Source organism: Eptatretus burgeri, chromosome 10 (genome assembly GCF_056783735.1).
Source record: "Eptatretus burgeri isolate ZD-2024b chromosome 10, Ebu_testis_v1, whole genome shotgun sequence".
In the NCBI taxonomy this organism is placed as follows: domain Eukaryota; kingdom Metazoa; phylum Chordata; class Myxini; order Myxiniformes; family Myxinidae; genus Eptatretus; species Eptatretus burgeri.
The window spans coordinates 81,772,685-81,790,700 of NC_140970.1; the positions used below are offsets into that span (position 1 = coordinate 81,772,685).

Genomic DNA, 18,016 nt, shown 5'->3' on the forward strand with positions numbered 1-18,016 from the left:
GAGTCATCACTGTTCGGTGGACGGTACAGTACACATATAAACATGAGGCGGGAGTGGAGGGGAAGCCAAAGCCAGAGGTATTCCTGGGGGTGTGGGGGAGTGAGTTTGAGAATTGGTATGAGCCCCCTCTTCTTTGTCATATGGATGTGTTATTCTTATTGACATGAATGACTACTAAATATGTTATTTTCTTACTGTGCTTCCCAGGAAGATTAATATTGTCAAATGTTAATACATGTCAGAGTCACAATCTGACCCCGAGAAAGACTCATCATTATCGGAGGAGGATAGATCTGATGAATCATTCTCAGGTACCTCCACTTGACCCAATTAATTGGGTAAAGCAGGCATTGTATATCTTACTGGAAGACATTTGTCATCCACAAGATGCCAGCCATGTGAGAGTGGTGATGGGTGTGACTTCTTCAGAATTTTTTTCTGTATGAAGGCCAAGTAGTTTGCACACATCATATGCATTGTTAAGGAGTCATGATCTGGTGGGAGGCACATGGTGGACTTCTTCTTTGAGTTTTTCCATTTGACTGCTCTTGCCTCTGCTAAAGTTGAACTCTTCCTATCAGAATAGATATACTTTATGACAAATTTGATCATATCTCTCAATACAGCATCTGTGGCAGGTATACTTTCCCCACACTTCTGTAGTAGGTGGCGTGCTTCTTCATTACTCACAATTCCATCATATACTTGTTTCTTCCCATGCCCATAAAAGCCAGAATTGCTGTCACATCCACTGAGCACATGAAGTGGTACGATTACGTCTGCAACTTCATCATTACAGAGAGAATGGCAGAGCATGACTTTCTGCTTCTTTTTGATACATAGAAGACCATCTGTATGATGTGAAACGTATGCAGCCTGTACATACACATCAGTATCTTCACTGTCTATCATGACAGCCTCTGTGTAGCCAGCATTTCTCAGTGCCCCATATATGGTGAACATTGCTGTGTCTGCTTCAGATTGTTCACACTTGGTGACAAACTTCCTCCCCAGTTTTTAGGTTGGTTCATCTGTTTCCCACATAATAGATTGGAATTTGTGGGACTTGCTGAGAGACTTCAGAAAATGCATCCTTGAGGAAGTTTTGCAGTCGCTGCTTGTTACATTCTCCACATATAATGGTCTTGAACTCTGTGAGGGATGGAAAGGAATCATCAGATTTCATGAAAACATTGGATACTGTGCCTTGTAACATAGTTCGTTGTTGTCGTTCACAGTCTTTGATGCTGTAAGACAAACAGTATGGGTCAACAACACATATGATGGTTTCTGCAGAGGAGTGCCTTGACAACACAATCTTGACTATCTTTTCAGCATAGTCTTCCCATAAATATTTAGTCTCGTCCCCCTTCCCACGATCTTCCGTGGTTGGTGTTGCAAGACGCCAAATGAACCCAATGTCAACTATGGCAGTATATGTGGTTGGTGAATCAATTGTTGACATGGTCATCTTTTCCAGAAGCTTGCTCTTCTGTACCTTCCTCATTGTCCCATTTACATTGAAGAGTGCAAGGCTTTCCTCAGTGATCCGATTAGCCATGATATCAGATAATTAAACAGTACCACTTTTCTCAACAACACGAATTACTTCAGACATTGCCTTATTTTCCATCTGTTCAGATTTTATTTTCTTGTCCTGAGGGGCCTGTTTAGTAGACCGAGCTTTTTCAAAGTTGAGGCGTGAACTACGATGGATTCTGTCTTGAAGATTTTTGGATTTACTGTCCACCCTTCCTTCCATGAAAGAATTAAGCTTTTCCTTTCCATCATTTAAGGCTGATCGAAAGTCAGCTACTAGGTGTTCTGGAGCTGCAATACCAGATTGCAGAGTACGGAGGGTTGGAGTAGCGAGATCAAAGGGGTCACATTCAAACTCCTCAAAACATGCATTCAAATCTTGAATAGCTTGTTCATCAGATTTCATACGAGTTGGGGTACACTCAGCATGCTTCCTGGTAGTTGATGCCTGTTTAGTGTCATTTTGTACACAAGCTCTCACTCGAAGGATGTTGTTGACGTTCTGTGTGTTTGCAAACAACTGCTTCTCATTCTTCAAGATTGACAACCAGTCAGACTTCATCTTAGAGCCTTTGTTCATTGTGGTCTCAATCCAGATATCCAGAGCTAGAGCTGAGTAGGGATTACCGGACATTGACTGGGCAAACATACCACTTGCCAAGAACTCCTCCTGCTCTGTAGGCAATGTACATAGCATTGACCAAAACTCAGGAAGCCACCGACCATACTTGTCATTGTCATAGATTTGCAGCCAGGGGAGCATCTGACGAAGTGATGACTTAAACTCCCAATTACGACTTCTTAGTGAGTGGATGTTCATCATCAGTACCTCTACCATTTCCAGGAAACTGATCCAGTATTTGGCCATGTCAGACTGCTCATACTGCTGCAAAATTTCATTGATGAACATATTCAGATCTTGGTCTGCCTCCAGCTGAGCATGACAAGTTGCCAGGTCAGTCTCAGAAGAGGCCAGTAGAGCTCGTAGCTGATCCAGTTGACTTTGTGCATTTTCAGACAGCATTGAGTCATGCAAATGCCTTTTTAGTAGCCGATGAATTAGTGCCTCATACATGAGGCGTAAACAACGAATGGCACGTTTGTAGTGTTTTCCCCTGAGAGCCTGATCAACCGAACCAGCTGCAATAACTTAACGGATATTTTTTATATATTATCAAGTATCCCAATCAACAAGACAAGAAGAAAATTTCATAAGGACAGTATCAACATGTAGGTAAACGCAAGCAAATCTGGAACAAGAAATGTTATATTTTAACCATTTCTGGCAGAAAACATGAATTTTGGCCTTGAATTTGACCTTAAAACATGAAACAGACTATTTCATTGAATGTCTTATGCTGAAATCAATATAAAATGACCCATTAAACATGTTTCTGTCAATTGGTTCCAAATTTATACCATTATCTCGTTTTTGTCCAAGCGAGCGGTGGCCATCTTGGATTTCGCCCTCTGGTGGAGTTAGCCCGCACTTTTGCGATGGACGTAGGAGCTCATTTTTTTCTAAATATTCCAATGAACCAAAATCAATCATAAAATTTTGCTTTGCTTTCAACGGTTACGGAACCACCATGGATGACCCTACTATTAAAATAGGAAAAAAAAATCACAAGGGGCCTCGTCTGGCGAATACGAGGGCTGCACCAGAGTTGGCACGTTCCTCTCCGCCAGAAACTGTTGCATGCTCAGGGCACTGTTAGCAGGGGCGTCGTTATGGTGGAGCACCCAGGCGTTGTTCTCCCACAGATCCCTCCTCCTATCCCGGACTGATCTCATGAGGTGCCGGAGGATCTCCTTGTACACGTATTGATTTACTGTTTGACCCTGTCGTAGAAACTCGAAATGGACGATGCCCTTGATGTCAAAAAACGCAATGAGCATCACCTTGACCTTCAACTTCGACATCCTTGCTTTCTTTGATCTTGGTGATGCTGGACTTTTCCACTGACGACTCCACTGTTTGGTCTCGGGATCGTATTCGAATATCCACGATTCACCGCCAGTAATGACTCTCCCAAGCAGGTCTGGATCGTCCTCGAGGTACTCGATAATATCTTGACAGACAGTGACTCTTTGCTGTTTCTCGTCCTCAGACAGCAGCTTGGGGACCATCTTTGCGCACACCTTGCACATTTCAAGATTTTCAGTGATGATGCTCCAGACAGTGTCCTTGTTGATAGAAAGTTCCTCAGAAATCATCCGCACCGCGAGTCGACGATCTGCGCGCACCATCTGCTTCTCACGCTCGATGGTGTCCGCCGTTCTGCTCGTTGAAGGTCTTCCAGACCATGGAATCTTCAACCTCCTCCCGTCCCTCTTTGAACCTCTTGTGCCATTCAAATGCACATGTACGTGACATCGTTTCTTCCCCGTAGACTTGATGCAGCATTGTGAAGGATTCGGAAGGTGTTTTAGTCCATTGGAAAAAGTATGATATTGGGCTGAGGTATGTTTTTTGGTATATACAATATTTTATTGTTGTTTCTCGGTGTTTGATATCTCCTGATAATAAATCAAGAGGGTGCCAAAGTCGCAACCTTGGGGGGAAATTTTTATACACATTAAAAAAAATGAATCGTTAATCAAAATATGCCTACTTTTCGGACAGTATTAAATCCTCCAATATTGAACACACACAAGTACTGTGCACACAACACGTTTATTTGACCTATACCATATCATATTGTGTTATTTTCATTAATCTTTGAACCAATATACCCTTCTTTCGAACACAATATACATTTTTCCACACATAAACATCGTAATATTTGATACAAAATTGAAATATGCGATGGCTTAAAGGAAATAACAACAGATAGTCATTAAGCTTGCGTGTCATCGGACTAGTCATCAGCATGGGAGTTGCCGGTTTTTGTTCGCTCATTGCAGCAGTCGTCACTCCCTTTGCAGCTGCAGAACATGGAGCAGGCGAGTTGGGCCACAACACATCCACATCTGGCTGTTGAGCATGGAGTGTTTGATGAACATCCACATTCGATGATTTGCAGAACTTCAACAGGAACAGGTGGCACCTTGTCTGCCACTGTCACTGGAACCAACCCCTGACAGATTCATCCTTCGACCAGCCATACCGAACAGGATCCAGACTGGATGGGTCAGGGGACAAGCAGACTTCCAGATGATCGTCTGGTAATGTGCCCGGTGTACATGCTGAAAGAACAACTCAGTTGTGGGAGGAAGCGTCTTCACTTTAGGTGCAGCTGTAATCTTCTTGTTTGACATCTTGGAGGACCATACATCATAACGAATGGCTGACATATTGCTTGTCTGTTTGGATCCATAACAAGCACCAATGAACCTTGTGGCCTCGGAAACAACTTCATTCATCTCTGCTTCAGGATCTCCAAGACTTGGTAACAGATGACCGAGTCGCATCTGTTTCAGCGCTGTTGCCTTTCCTATGCCCCACATATATGAAACCGTGTCACAGCCGGTCATCGCATGTATTGCAAGGCGTTGCTCTGAATTTCCTCCCAGTTGCTGTGATGTCGCCTTGATGTCCAAAATTTGTCGACCAGCAATGGGACTCACTATCATTACTTCACATGTGAGTTTCTGTTGATGGTAGAAATGGATGAGCAACAAGAAGACATCAGTGTCGTCACACACAACTGATATGCTTTTCATCCTAGTTGACGCCAACTGTATCATCTGCTGAGCTATCACGACATCAGCTTCCTCATGTGTTGTTCTGAGCTCCTGTCTCGTCCTCTTAGTACCGCTGCTTACTTCTATGGGGACTGGGTCTTTGGCAGTGATGACGAGTTTCAGTGTGTTCCTTGGTAGTTCTGTGACCTTCTTTGACAAGTCTTCACACAAGATGTCAATGAGCTGGACCTTGTTTGCTGTTACTGTTAGCGTCACTTTCTGTGGTGGCAGTGGTGTTTCTGGTGAAAGCTGGTGTCGCCTACTTGCATCCTTACCAGCACAGCTTAGCCTTGCCACATTTTTGACACTTTCGTCATAGTACCGGTCAAAAATCAAATGGACTTCAGTCACCAGCAGTCGGTTGATAATGTTCTTGGAGAAGTTGTTGGCAAAGTCTTGTACTGTTCCGCTAGCTGGCCACTGTACAACCAATAGTAGTGCACAACCATCAACGATTGTTACCTGTGGACTACATACTAGTCTACTCGATTGTTCAACTTGTAGTTTTTTCTTGAGTGTGGATTTTGTTGTCGTGATCCTCATGTCACCATTATCTTCAAACATTGAGGAAGGGACTGGTGACAGTTCGTACGACAGTACATCCTTCACGTCTATTTCCCTGTACTGTTGGAGGCAAATCACCCTTGTGTATATGAGCTCAGTGTCATAGAAAGGCAAACCATCCACTTTTATGTGCTTCTTGATCACAGCCATCGTAACAACTTTGTTCAGAATAACACTGTGGAACCCTTCTGGACAAGTAGATTCAAATTCCTGCATCTGTTTGTTGCCATTGACAAGTGATTCTGCTACATTCACTTTATCGGAGGCGATCTGTCCTGTCACGATATTCACAAGACAATCAGGATGGCTTTCAGGTTTCAGTGGATCAATCGAAGCGCTCAACTTGGTTTGGATTTTACATCTGTCCTCGGCATCTTTGGCTATTCTGCCTGGATTCTCTTCTTTGTGGCTCATCACAGCATCCTGACCTCCCTGTTCTGTCATCAGCAACAAGCCTTTCAGCAGTCTGCTGCAGATGTGCAGGCTCAGTGCCCATCTCGTCACAGTGGCTGGTTTCAGTGTGATCCCAATCAGTACACCCGGGCCTTTACCATACCGCATAAAGGTAGTTTTGATGAACATGTCTGAGCATATTCAATTCCATAGCCCATGGGAGTGACGCATGACATGTTGTCCTCAAAAGAAGTCCTCCAAGATGTCATCAGGAAGTCGCTCCATAGACCGCAGGTAGTAGAGCCCATACCTGGCATAGTTTGTATGTCCAGAAGTAAAGAAGTAGGGGATCATCTGTTGAACTGCCCACATGTGCAAAGGCCAGTCTCCTTCACGTTCTGCCCGTACCAAAATCATCATGATGAACACTGGCTTGATCAGATTGTTGACCCAAAGTTTTGTTGTTGTGCTGAGTGCTGCTTGTGTGTCCAGTCGCTCCACTGGGTCATCTTGACCCTCATTATTTGACAATGTCTCTCGCAACAACTCTTCCACCACCATTCGCAACACTCGGACATTTTGCGGGAACCTTTTTCCGGACAGCATTTTTGGGACTCCTCTGAAGGCAGATTGCAAGATTTCTTCCAAGCAACTGTTGCAGATGAGAGTCCCCACAGCACCGACGAAGCTCATTAACGTATGCATGCCACCCAGGCGTGGAATGAAATTCGGGAACTTCTCTGTGTATACCCACAGCACATGTACAGCAACACGATAGAGCTGCTGATCGTTGGTGAATAACGTGAAGGCTTGGCCTGTACTAAGAGTCAGTTTCTCTGCTTTGTTCAACGCTGTCATGATGGTATCCAGTTCTGATGGAACCATGTCAATCAACGGCGTATAGATGGCTTTGGTCGCTGGATGAATGGACTGTCCTTGTTCTCGTGAGGCCCGGGTGTTAAAGCCGTTGTTCTCTGGTACATCTTTTGCCCGAATGACCTTTAGCAGGGTCATAATCAAGAGCTCTTGCCCTTGCCAATGATATCTATTGAGAAGCAAGCATCTTGAGAGATGGTACTGTACGTGTTGCTTCTTGCACTGGCATTGGGGGTTTCCTTGGTCCAGTATAGCGCTGGATGGGGATTGCTGGAGATACTTCATTTTTCATCTCTTCTTTTTTGATACGCCGAATCTTTCATTTCCAGCTGATGAAAGGCTCTCATCTGTTTGGACCTGGGTGAGGAGAAGGGCAAGAGAATGTGTTGATTTCAAGCCATTAGGAGAAGATATGGTGGCATCGAAGTTGTCAGCCACAGCTTGCACGAGACCGGTCTCATTGTCGAATACCCCCAAATAAGAAGGTTGATTTTCGGAGATCGTAACCGCACGGAGCCTGTTGAATGGCGAGTGGCGAAGATGTGGTAGCGTAGATGGTGGAGGTGGCGCTGTGATGGGGATGGCGTGGTTGTTGAAATGTTGTGTGTTTGAAATAAAAGATACAAAAAGAAAAACGCCTAACTCAAAGCGTCGCAGCCCGAATGAATCACATTAATTCCCTCTATACAATGGGTTTGGGCTAACTACACATGTACTTAGAGATATCTCACCTACGGGCCCTTCATGGTGTTTTGCGAATTTCCACAGCCGTAACACAGTATACTTCAACAGAGTTCCAGATCCGTGTTGGGTCATTGCTGAGTTCATGGATGACCTCTACAAAGGCAGGATCTGCACATTAATCTGTGTGATGCTCCGACTTCCGATGGGCATACATCGTACCTCTCGGACCCATGAACTTTGTCATGCACTCCTTATGGTACTGTGCATCTGCTGCAAGAAGGTCGCTGACAGCTCCTTGCACCCGTATCCTGACCTGCTGGGCAATTTCATCCTCTCGAATGGAACATACTTCCAGAATGGAATCTTTGAAGCTCTTCATGCCAGGCCCCCTTTCAACAGTTCTGCAATGGACTACTCTTTTCCATCTATGATGATGACGTGGGTTGGGGGCTGGTTCACACACCTCACCACAAAAGAAGCAGTGTGTCAAGAAATCAAACTGGGAAATTTCTGATCGACATGTTCTTTTTGGAGGGGGTGTTCCACTGCTTTCGTTGCTATTTGCCTCCACAAATCTTTTGATGTGGGTCTTTGACGTATATGTTGAAACACAACTTTTGTGACATAAGAGTGCAGTGTTAGGATCATCAGCTAGTCTATGCTCTAGTTCTACATGCAACCCATCACCACGGATTTTGCTCCTGTCTATGATAGTACGCAGGCACTGGGGCTTGGCAGAGATAAGATTTTCTTTCGATTTTCCACAGTTGAAGGAACACCCCTCTGCTTCATTGGATGCCATGTTTCAAGTCAGTCTGGAATAACAAAGAGACAGAAGAATAAATATATGATATTGTCAAAACAACAAAAGGTTCAAAATTATATCACATATAAACTATTGCATTTTATGTTACAGGAGTATACATTCATGTTTATTTCAATGTGTCTGTAATCTATGTATTTTCACCAATTGTCATCATGCGTGTACCATGAATTAAGCATCTGAAAAAAAAAAAATATATATATATATATATATATATATATATATATATATATATATATATATATATATATATATATATATATATATATATATATAGATGCGCAAGTTGTTTATTATCTACTGGCGCATATTCTAGGTTAAACCGATATTACTCTATTTGTTATTCACAACAAAATGTGACATAAAGTGCATTATTCTGCCCCTGGATGATTTTATCATAAATTTCTATGTAATATTGTTGTGGTGCTGGGGGTCGGTGGCGAAGACGCCCGCGAGACGGAGCAGTCGGGCCGTCTCCCACCGAACACCGGAATTGGAAGGTCGTCACCCCAGATAACTCCAGAGTCGACGGGTCGCTTAAAGGACCGTGGTCCCCAATATTTCGATGGCGTGAGGTAGGGTCTACTTGTCTAATTCCATTTTACCTAAATACCCACATCGTCTAACTACCGTGGAAGACACACCCTCGGCCGACTTTGTCCGAACCGAGTCGCTGTTACCGACTCGGATCCGGTGTAACCGAGTGGAAGTTACCAAAGCTGTGCTGGACCAAATGGACAATTTACGGCACAACGGCCTTCCTAGTTCTCAAGCCCGGACCATACTGGGCCAATGAAAGACACGACAGGCAACGAGCTGGTACATTTAACACAGGGTTTATTTACAATAATCGGGAAGGAAGACACAGAGCAGACTTAATCATGAATATGCAGGCAATGTACATTGAGCAAAAGCATGTAACAATTTCTACTTATAGGACGGCGCCACCACAGACACACACACACACACACACACGAAAATAAAATGGACCCCAGCGGGTCTTTATTCGGCCCTTCAGCTCGGGAGGGAAGGCGAGCTGAGGGTCAGAGTCTGGCGGGGTACCTGTCCGCCTCGTGCGGTTTCTTCGAGACGAGCGAACCAGCAAGCACAGGACCACGGACTCACCAAAAAGAACCCTAAACACTCCACCACTCCACCAACGAAGCGAGGACCCCCCGGAAAAGACCGCAGACCAAGACCGCAGACCAAAAGACCAAAGGGCCAAGAGCAAAAAGCCCAGACAACGACGACTACCGACGCACACCAAGAGCAATGGCGACCCCTTTCTCCTCAGACAATTCCAACCTAACTCCAGCGAACACTCAGGGGAGCCCAGCGATTCTTATCCCTCCTCCGGACGGGGTTGGGTGACCGGTCCCCTGAGGTAATATTTGCCCTGATTGGACAGGGTTTCGTGGGGTGATGTGCTGGCCATCTGTGATTGGACAGGGGGGAACCTCTTCCTTTCCTGGGTGGAGTAGGTGTTCTGAGGTGAGGAAACCTCCGCCCACATCCGTGGTCGAACGCACGTGGGCAATGGCGTCGATGGAGCGAAGAAGTGAATGAAGGATCGATTTGTTGGCGTTGGGTATTGCAACAATCTAACTCGAAAGAAACTCGCAGTGTATGGACATTTATCAACCCATTAAATATAGGGGAGGGTTCTAACTATAAACACATACTTATCGAAATAACTAAGCTGAGGGACTGCTGTCTGTTTGTATGCAAATGGCTTCCAAATCCATAACAATATATGGTAACAGGCTGTAAATAATCTAGCTAATTTCGACATAGGTACTACTAATTCAGAAAAATATATTTTAGACGAGTCGACAAAATGTCGATATAATCACTCGAAAACGTTCCCTTTTTCAAATGGCAATAAAAATAATTCCCCAAAGGTGCCAAAGTGGCACCCTCTTGTTTTGAGATCAGTATACATGAGTAACAGAAATTGCAATAAAACATTGTATGTACTGCAAAACATGGTCAGTCAGTATTCCACTGGACTATGTTGCCAAGCCAGGCAAGAAATTTCAGATTGGCTCTCTGCTCACGACTCATAGCTCGACGACTCAGACAAGATAACGTGTAAAGCACGACCTGTAAAAAAATCACACAATGAGTGCAGTCAACCATCACCAATCATATATATTGCTGGAATGTTGCGAAAGACTGTGATGCAACCCGTTCATTCAAGTTGTGTAAGTGGAGCATACAGCAGGCTCAGTCCCGTTACTTTTTAGATGGACCTCGTAGGCCGAAGTTTATAAAATTATCAATTTTCATCCGATTGACTTGAAATCCGATTCATGTCATCTCACTGAATTCAACCCCCAATTATTTTTGAGGTGTACATGGGCTAAAGGGTCAACATAGGCCAAATTTATTAAAAAAAAAATCAGTGACGTAGTCCTCAAAATTAAAATGGGACCACGAGCCCTTCCCCGGATTGTCCACGCGAACCGCGTGAGTCCCTATAAGGGCAACCTTACGTCCTCATGGATAAGTCTTGCCGGAATAGCTGGAGCTGGAACTACCGCTCCCGCAGAGGCGCAAGGCTATAAAAAATTTCATTCGGATTTACTTTTTCATTCGGATTTCATATCACCACACTGAATCTGGCAGCCATATTGGATCGAATGGAAAATATTCGGAGGAGAAACCGCTTAACGGATGAATACAAAATTTAACGAATTGATCAACGACCCATGAGAAATATGGTTTGATAAGATGAAGTCATCGGTCATGTGATCTGGCACCCTTATTGGATGAAAAGAAAACAAACCTAAAAAACACACAAGTAGGCTCACACCAAGTCCTTCTCAAGACTGTGTGGAGTATGTATTCCATGAATACCATCTAGTTATTTTAGGCTCATTGTGCTTTTACTCTCCATACAAATATGTAATATATTAAGTTATTTCTCACCACTGACTGACTTGGTTGAATGGTTTGAATTGGCGGGAACAATCGTCTGCGGGGCAGATGGATGGTTGTTCTTTGCAGATTATACGGTTTTGCATTGTGAGACATAATCTGTGGCAATGCTCACAATAACAGTCAGGAGGTGCGTCTGATGTGTGTGTATATATTTTTCTATATACATATAATAAATAAATATATATTGTTAAGAATTAGCCGGTTCGGACAGCCATGCACGACCGCTTAAGGCCCAATCGCAGTCGCGCGTCCGCCGAAACCCGGAATTCAGTCGTAGCTTCTGGACAACTCCGGAAACCTGCTACGGATACCATAACACATCATAAACTGTCAATATTCTGTCCACGCGGTTCAGGGTTAATCACCGAATCTCGATATACCTAATTATCAGCGCAGACCAAAGTACCGAGAATTTATACCTCGACGGAACTTGTACGGAAACGAGCCGCTAAGCCTCTCGTTCCGTGTGCAATGCTGAGTGGTTTTAATCGCCAAGTTCGGTCGGACCAATTACCACTTTAATTTGGCTTTAATAGCTGGCTAATTTCCCGAATGCGCCATGGAAGTCAATGGGAGGAAATGACGCAACGAGCAGATTCACATTCAAATAAACCAATGTCACCTGCAGGGTGACCCGTATCTTGCCAAAAGGTGACCACGTGTGACTTCTTTAAGGTCACACTGAGGTGAACAGAGCTGCTATCCACCAGGAGCGACTCCTTGAGGAATATCTGCCTACGAGAGATTCCGATGAGAATCGTTCTACAGAGTAACCATGAAAAATATGCGTTTGCCTCATAACGTCACCAAATGACGTCATAATGTCTCAAGATTGACATATCTAGAAAGCACTCATCGAGGTGTTCAATTTGAGGTACTACACGATATGGTTCCTAAAACTTGAAAATTTGACCTTGGGGTCAAATATGTTTGACCTGAGGCGCTAAACATGAAGGTCAAGGCCAATCGCTACCAAAAATTAATCAGCTGAGCGCCAGACCATGAACTATATTCCCATGAAGTTTGAAGACTATCCGATCAAAATTACTCAAAAAATAAGGGTTTCGTCGACTCCCCTGATTTGCGACAAAGTGACCTTGACCTTCAAAATTTTGTGCGCTGAAAGGGACCTCTATAGGCCTCTAATATGCGAAGTTACAAAAATTTCCGATGATAACTGTGCTCTGCAGAATTTTTTATACGTGATTACAGACAAACAAACAAACAAAAAAAAAAACATACAAGCTGACTAACATATCTTGCAAAAACTTCGTTTTGGAAAGATAACAATGGGGACTTTTATTGATACAGGCATGCAATCAATGGGGGAAGGGGGCAAGACATGAGCAAAGCCTACAGCCAATGTCTACTCTTTTTTTTATATACAGGCACGTCCTTAATTCAGTTCTACTTATAACCAGACAAGGCGCCACAGAACACTTTCATACAAAACCCCCAGAAAAGAACAGGGCTCATGAGCCTTTATTTCCACTTGGAGCCTGGATGACCGGAGGCTCACAAGAGGCCGGGCAGGTTACCTTGCCGCCCCTTGTGACGGCTCGAAAGTCTTCGGGTCAGTGACCCCTGCTGTCTCTGGCTTGGCCCTCGTGTCACACGCTCCGGTCGCTTGAGCGGCCGGGCAGCTTGAGCAGCTTGGCGAACGGCTTGCTCGGTTCTCCTTGGTCGTCCGGCTTTCACTGCGACCTGGGAGGTCGGGCCTGGCCGGCGACGCGCTCGGAGGGGTGAACGGGTCTTTGCTCTTTCAGAGTTGATGCTCTTTAGGACCTCTTCACTCCTCAGCGTCGCTCGACCATCTCAGGGCCGTCTGCCGGACCGCGAAGTAGCTTGCTGGATTCCGGCTGTTCGACGCGATGACTGCAGACGCCAGGCCACGACGAATATCCTTGGGAGCGATGAATATCTCCTCGATCGGCATGCACACACTCCTCGCCCGACACTCGACTCTCCAAGCTCCGCCCGTCTCCCGAATCAGCGTAATCAGCTTCTCCACGCTGCCGCCCGTCTCCCGAATCAGCTAAATCAGCCTAATAAGCCTCGTAAGCGTTCGAGCTCTGCCCTTATTTTGGCCCGAGGCGAGCCGCTCTTTGATCTCTCAACCCGAAGTCGTGCTCCGCCCACTTTTCACCTCCGACCTCTCACCCCTGGTAAGCCTCGCGGGAAACCCCAAGTCTGACGTCACCCGTGGGTTTCGGGGAAGACCTCCTTTTGATCCGCTTATGCAAATTAGCCGCTCCGCGGCTGTTTGCACATGGTCGGTGTAATGTGGCTTTTACTGTTGCACAGCGTGTCCACAACCAACGGCATTTGGCGGCTGTCGTTGAGGAGGATGTGATGGTGTTTCTGCTGTTCAGGGATGTTTGTTGAAATAAAAGATAGAAAAGAATAACGCTACCTCAAGATTCACAGCCGGGCACACGAATAAACCCCTTTACACATTGGTGGGGATTCTAACCTGAAACACGTATCGAAATAACTGATCTTCGGGGAACCTGAATGGTTTTGTGTGAATTTCCAAAACCGCAACAATATATTGTTGCGGATTCGCGCCCGCCGGCGTGCTGGCGGCCACGTAACTCGAATCGCGGCACGTCGCCCACCGGACGGACAATCCCGTCGTGACCCTCTCGGACTAACGCCGGGAACTAGTCACGGGTGGGCCTTTCGGCCTCACCACGATAGTGCCAATCGGCCCCCCGCGTGGGATAGGGTTGTTCGCCAAATTCGAGCTACCTAAGTACCCACTCGGAGGGTAGACCGGGCGATCGCACCTCGCCACAGGTCGACTTCGGACGCGGGCCACTTTAAGCGACCCGTTCCGTACTATCGGGATAACCGAGCGGTGTTATCGTCAACCTCGACGGTTCCGATTAATTATCGGGCGTATTTAGCCCACGACCAACCCTTTACGTGAAGTAAGATGGAGATTCAATTAGAGAAAAGACGAAGCGAAATGGGAGAAACAGTTCAATATAAAGCACATTTATTCCACGGCAAATGGAAAGCACACATATACAATTACCACAATTATGCACCAAAATGTAACAAAAGAAGAAACAACAATTACGCACCAAAAGCAATTGCAACAAAAGAAACACAATGCAGATCTAATACCGACTACGCGAGCACACGGCAACACTTACACAGTTTTACTTCACAGACGGCGCCGCCAACACATATACTCCAAAGCAAAAGAAAAAGGGGCCACCCTCAACAATAAGGGGGCAGACGGGCCTGGGGCCGAGACCGCGTCGAGCCTACCCGTCTGGTGATGAGCCGCAAAATGGCGGCGGCGCCCTGACTCCGCGGGCCTCGCTGGCACTGCCTGGAATGGGGTGGGAACGGGGCCCCCTTCTCACACTATCTCAGTGCAGGGGGGAAACAGGGGGGGGTTGTTGATGCTCGGGGGAAAGAGGATATCTGGCTGGCTTGGGTTCCGCGACGAGCGACTCCACTGCGACCTCGACCGCGTTCCTGGCCTCCCCTCTCCGCAGCTCCCCGACTCTCACACGAGCGCAGACCTCCACAAAGCTCCTTGGCTTCTCCAGACTCTCCGGACCCCGACAGACACTCTCTCGACTGATTTCGCCGCCGCCACAACTCTCCAACTCTTCCCTCGATTCGCCCCGCGCTTGGCGCTTTATAGTGCGACAGGAGAAACCATATGCAGATTTTTGGATCAGGATCGGCTCGGGGGCGGAGCCACGCTCACCCATTGGACAGAGGAAAAGTGGGCGTGAATCATTCCTGATCCTCGAATCTGCATATATCGATTATACTCCGACGCGCCTGGAGGCGGGGCCAAATCGCCCCACGCTCGCTGATAGGACGGAACAGAAGTGGGCGTGAATCATTCTTGATCCGATTTCTCGGAAAGGCCGCTTTTTGCACCCGCTGCTTGGTGCGCGCCCTGTACGAGTCCAGGATCGGTGCCCACAAGCGGCGCGGGAATGGCGGTGATGCGATGGTTGCGAGAGCGAGATGTGACGGTAAAGGTCGTGGCTGTTGGCGTTGTTGTTGTTGTGAAGTGGCGTTGCGGTTGGTGGTTGTTGTGTGATGGCTGTTGAGACGTGGTTGGCTCAAAATAAAGATAGAACAGAAAAACGGCTATCTTGAAGGGTCGCAGCCCGAATGAATGACATTTATTCCCTCTAAACAACGGGTTTGGGCTAACTACACATATACTTACAGAGATATCTCACCTATGGGACCTGAATGGTGGTTTGCGAATTTCCTCAACCACAACAATATATATATATATATATATATATATATATATATATGTGTGTGTATATGTATATATATATATATATATATATGTATGTGTATATGTATATATATATATATATATATGTATGTGTATATGTATATATATATATATATATGTATGTGTATATGTATATATATATGTATGTGTATATGTATATATATATGTATGTGTATATATATATATGTATATATATATATATATATATATATATATATATATATATATATATATATATATATATACATACATACATATATATATTAGGGTGCTTCATAATATGGGGTAAAAAAATAAAAGTATGAATATTCATGCTCCCTGGGTGTGCCCTTGTTCCATTCGACAGTAGAAAGATACACACCAAATATAAAGCAGATTTGAGGATGTTTAGGGGTTCCTCAAGTTGGCACAATATTGTTTTAAATTTGCCAAACTGTAACTGACAACTTGCCGTCGAATATACACAATGCAGTACACTTCACAATTAATATGGTTGTTTGATATTTTCAAAAACCACAGCAGTCATATAGGATGAAAGAATAGTTTTTCCAAGGAGACCTAGATGAGCTTTTTGCCATTGCAGTGCAAAATGCCCTCTCCATAATGGACATAAATGTGCCAACTTGAGGAACCCCTAAATATCATGGAAATGTGTTCATTTTTGACCTATAAGTTCTTATGGGGTATTGCAACAAAGGCAAAATCAGGGAGCAGCAAAAATCAAATTTTCATTTTTTTGGAACACCCTAATATATATATATATATATATATATATATATATATATATATATATATATATATATATATATATATAAATATATATATATATATATATATATATATATATACGTATACATACGTATATATTGTTACGAATTTGGAAGCTTACTGCACACAACAGCCAGAGTCCCTATTGATCAGTTATATCGGTAAGTATGTGTTTCTAGTTAGAATCCATCCCCTGTGTCTAATGGGAATTAAATGTTCGTGCGCTGCAGAGTTATTTTGATAGTCAGGGTTTTCTTTTACATTTTTACATCACTTACAACTACAACAACACCTTTGCTCCATCCTGATGCCATAACGCTCGCAGTGGGCGGAGTTCAAGAAGGACTTGGCGTCTCTCTCGACCAATCAGAGAGATCCGAGTGAGTTTGCCGTCGGTCGGCCAATGAGAGCCAACACAGGACAATGTTACTCCTCTTCCTGTTTGAGGGGCGATCCGCCGTTATGCCGACTTGGCGCCGCTTTTGGCCAATCACGGGGGCGACGAGCGCATTTGCATGCAAAACCGTCCAGTGAGGGAGAGCGGGTGGGAGAAGGTTTCTCCTCCCCTCTGGAGAAGGAGTGAATAACTGTTCGGCGTGATCCGACTGGTGGAGAGTTGGTTTTTGTCTGCCGGATCGCCCCGGATCGCCTGGCCTTGCCTGCTGGCGCTCGCTGCCTTGTCTGCCCTTGCACTGGTTGGCGTCCGCCCTTCATCCTCCGTCCCAGGTACTTGGAGTGGCATCGTGGTTGCGGGTTCGAGTCCCGCCGGTCTTAGACGTCGAAGACCACATAAGGTGGACAGGTCCAAGATAGCTCTGGTTTCCAGCTCATCTCCCCTCGAGCTGGGAACCTTCAATAAAGACCCGGCGGGGTCCATTTCTTTGGGTGTGTGTCTGTGTGCGGGCCTGTCTTGTCAAGTGGAATTGTTAAGTGCTTTTGCTTGTGCATTATTTCCATTTCATATTAGGTTGTAATCTGCTCTTTGTCTCCCTACCCGGTTTTTGCCAATTATTATTGGAAATAAATACCCCTCTTGTTGAATGTATCTGCTCGTTTCTGTGTTTCTTTCATTGGCTTAGCATGGTGTGTGTTGGGAAATTGGGATACGGTAAATTGTGCATTTGGAGCGATGGGTCTTGGTAACCATCTGCTTGGATTACGCACGGTTCGGGCACGAGAGCGGTTCGTTCCGCTCGAGGCCTGCCGAGAGTGTGAATTCCCCGGAAGCTTTGCCGCGTGGATACTTAGGTAAATTGAGATTGGCAATCGACCCTATTCCACACGGCCGAATTATTGGCGATTCACGGTCCTGTAAGGGACCCGTGCCTTTCGGAGTTCTCCGAGGAGCACGATCTACATTCTGGGTGGTCGGTGGAGCCGATGCTACTGCTCCACCTTGCGGTCGTGCTCGCCGCTGACACCCGGCTCCACAACAATATACATATATATATATA

At 45.3% G+C, this 18,016-nt stretch overlaps 1 protein-coding gene across 1 annotated transcript; it reads right to left on the reverse strand.

Annotated features, from left to right (window-relative positions):
- Positions 1-261: 261 nt before the first annotated feature.
- LOC147018976 (uncharacterized) lies at positions 262-1,561 on the reverse strand. Its single transcript, XM_085900106.1, has 2 exons — positions 1,079-1,561; positions 262-990 (listed from the first exon to the last, which is right to left on the reverse strand). The coding sequence occupies exons 1-2, from the start codon at positions 1,559-1,561 to the stop codon at positions 331-333; spliced, it is 1,143 nt and encodes a 380-aa protein (XP_085756232.1). The 3' UTR covers positions 262-330.
- Between the last annotated feature and the right edge of the window lie 16,455 nt (positions 1,562-18,016).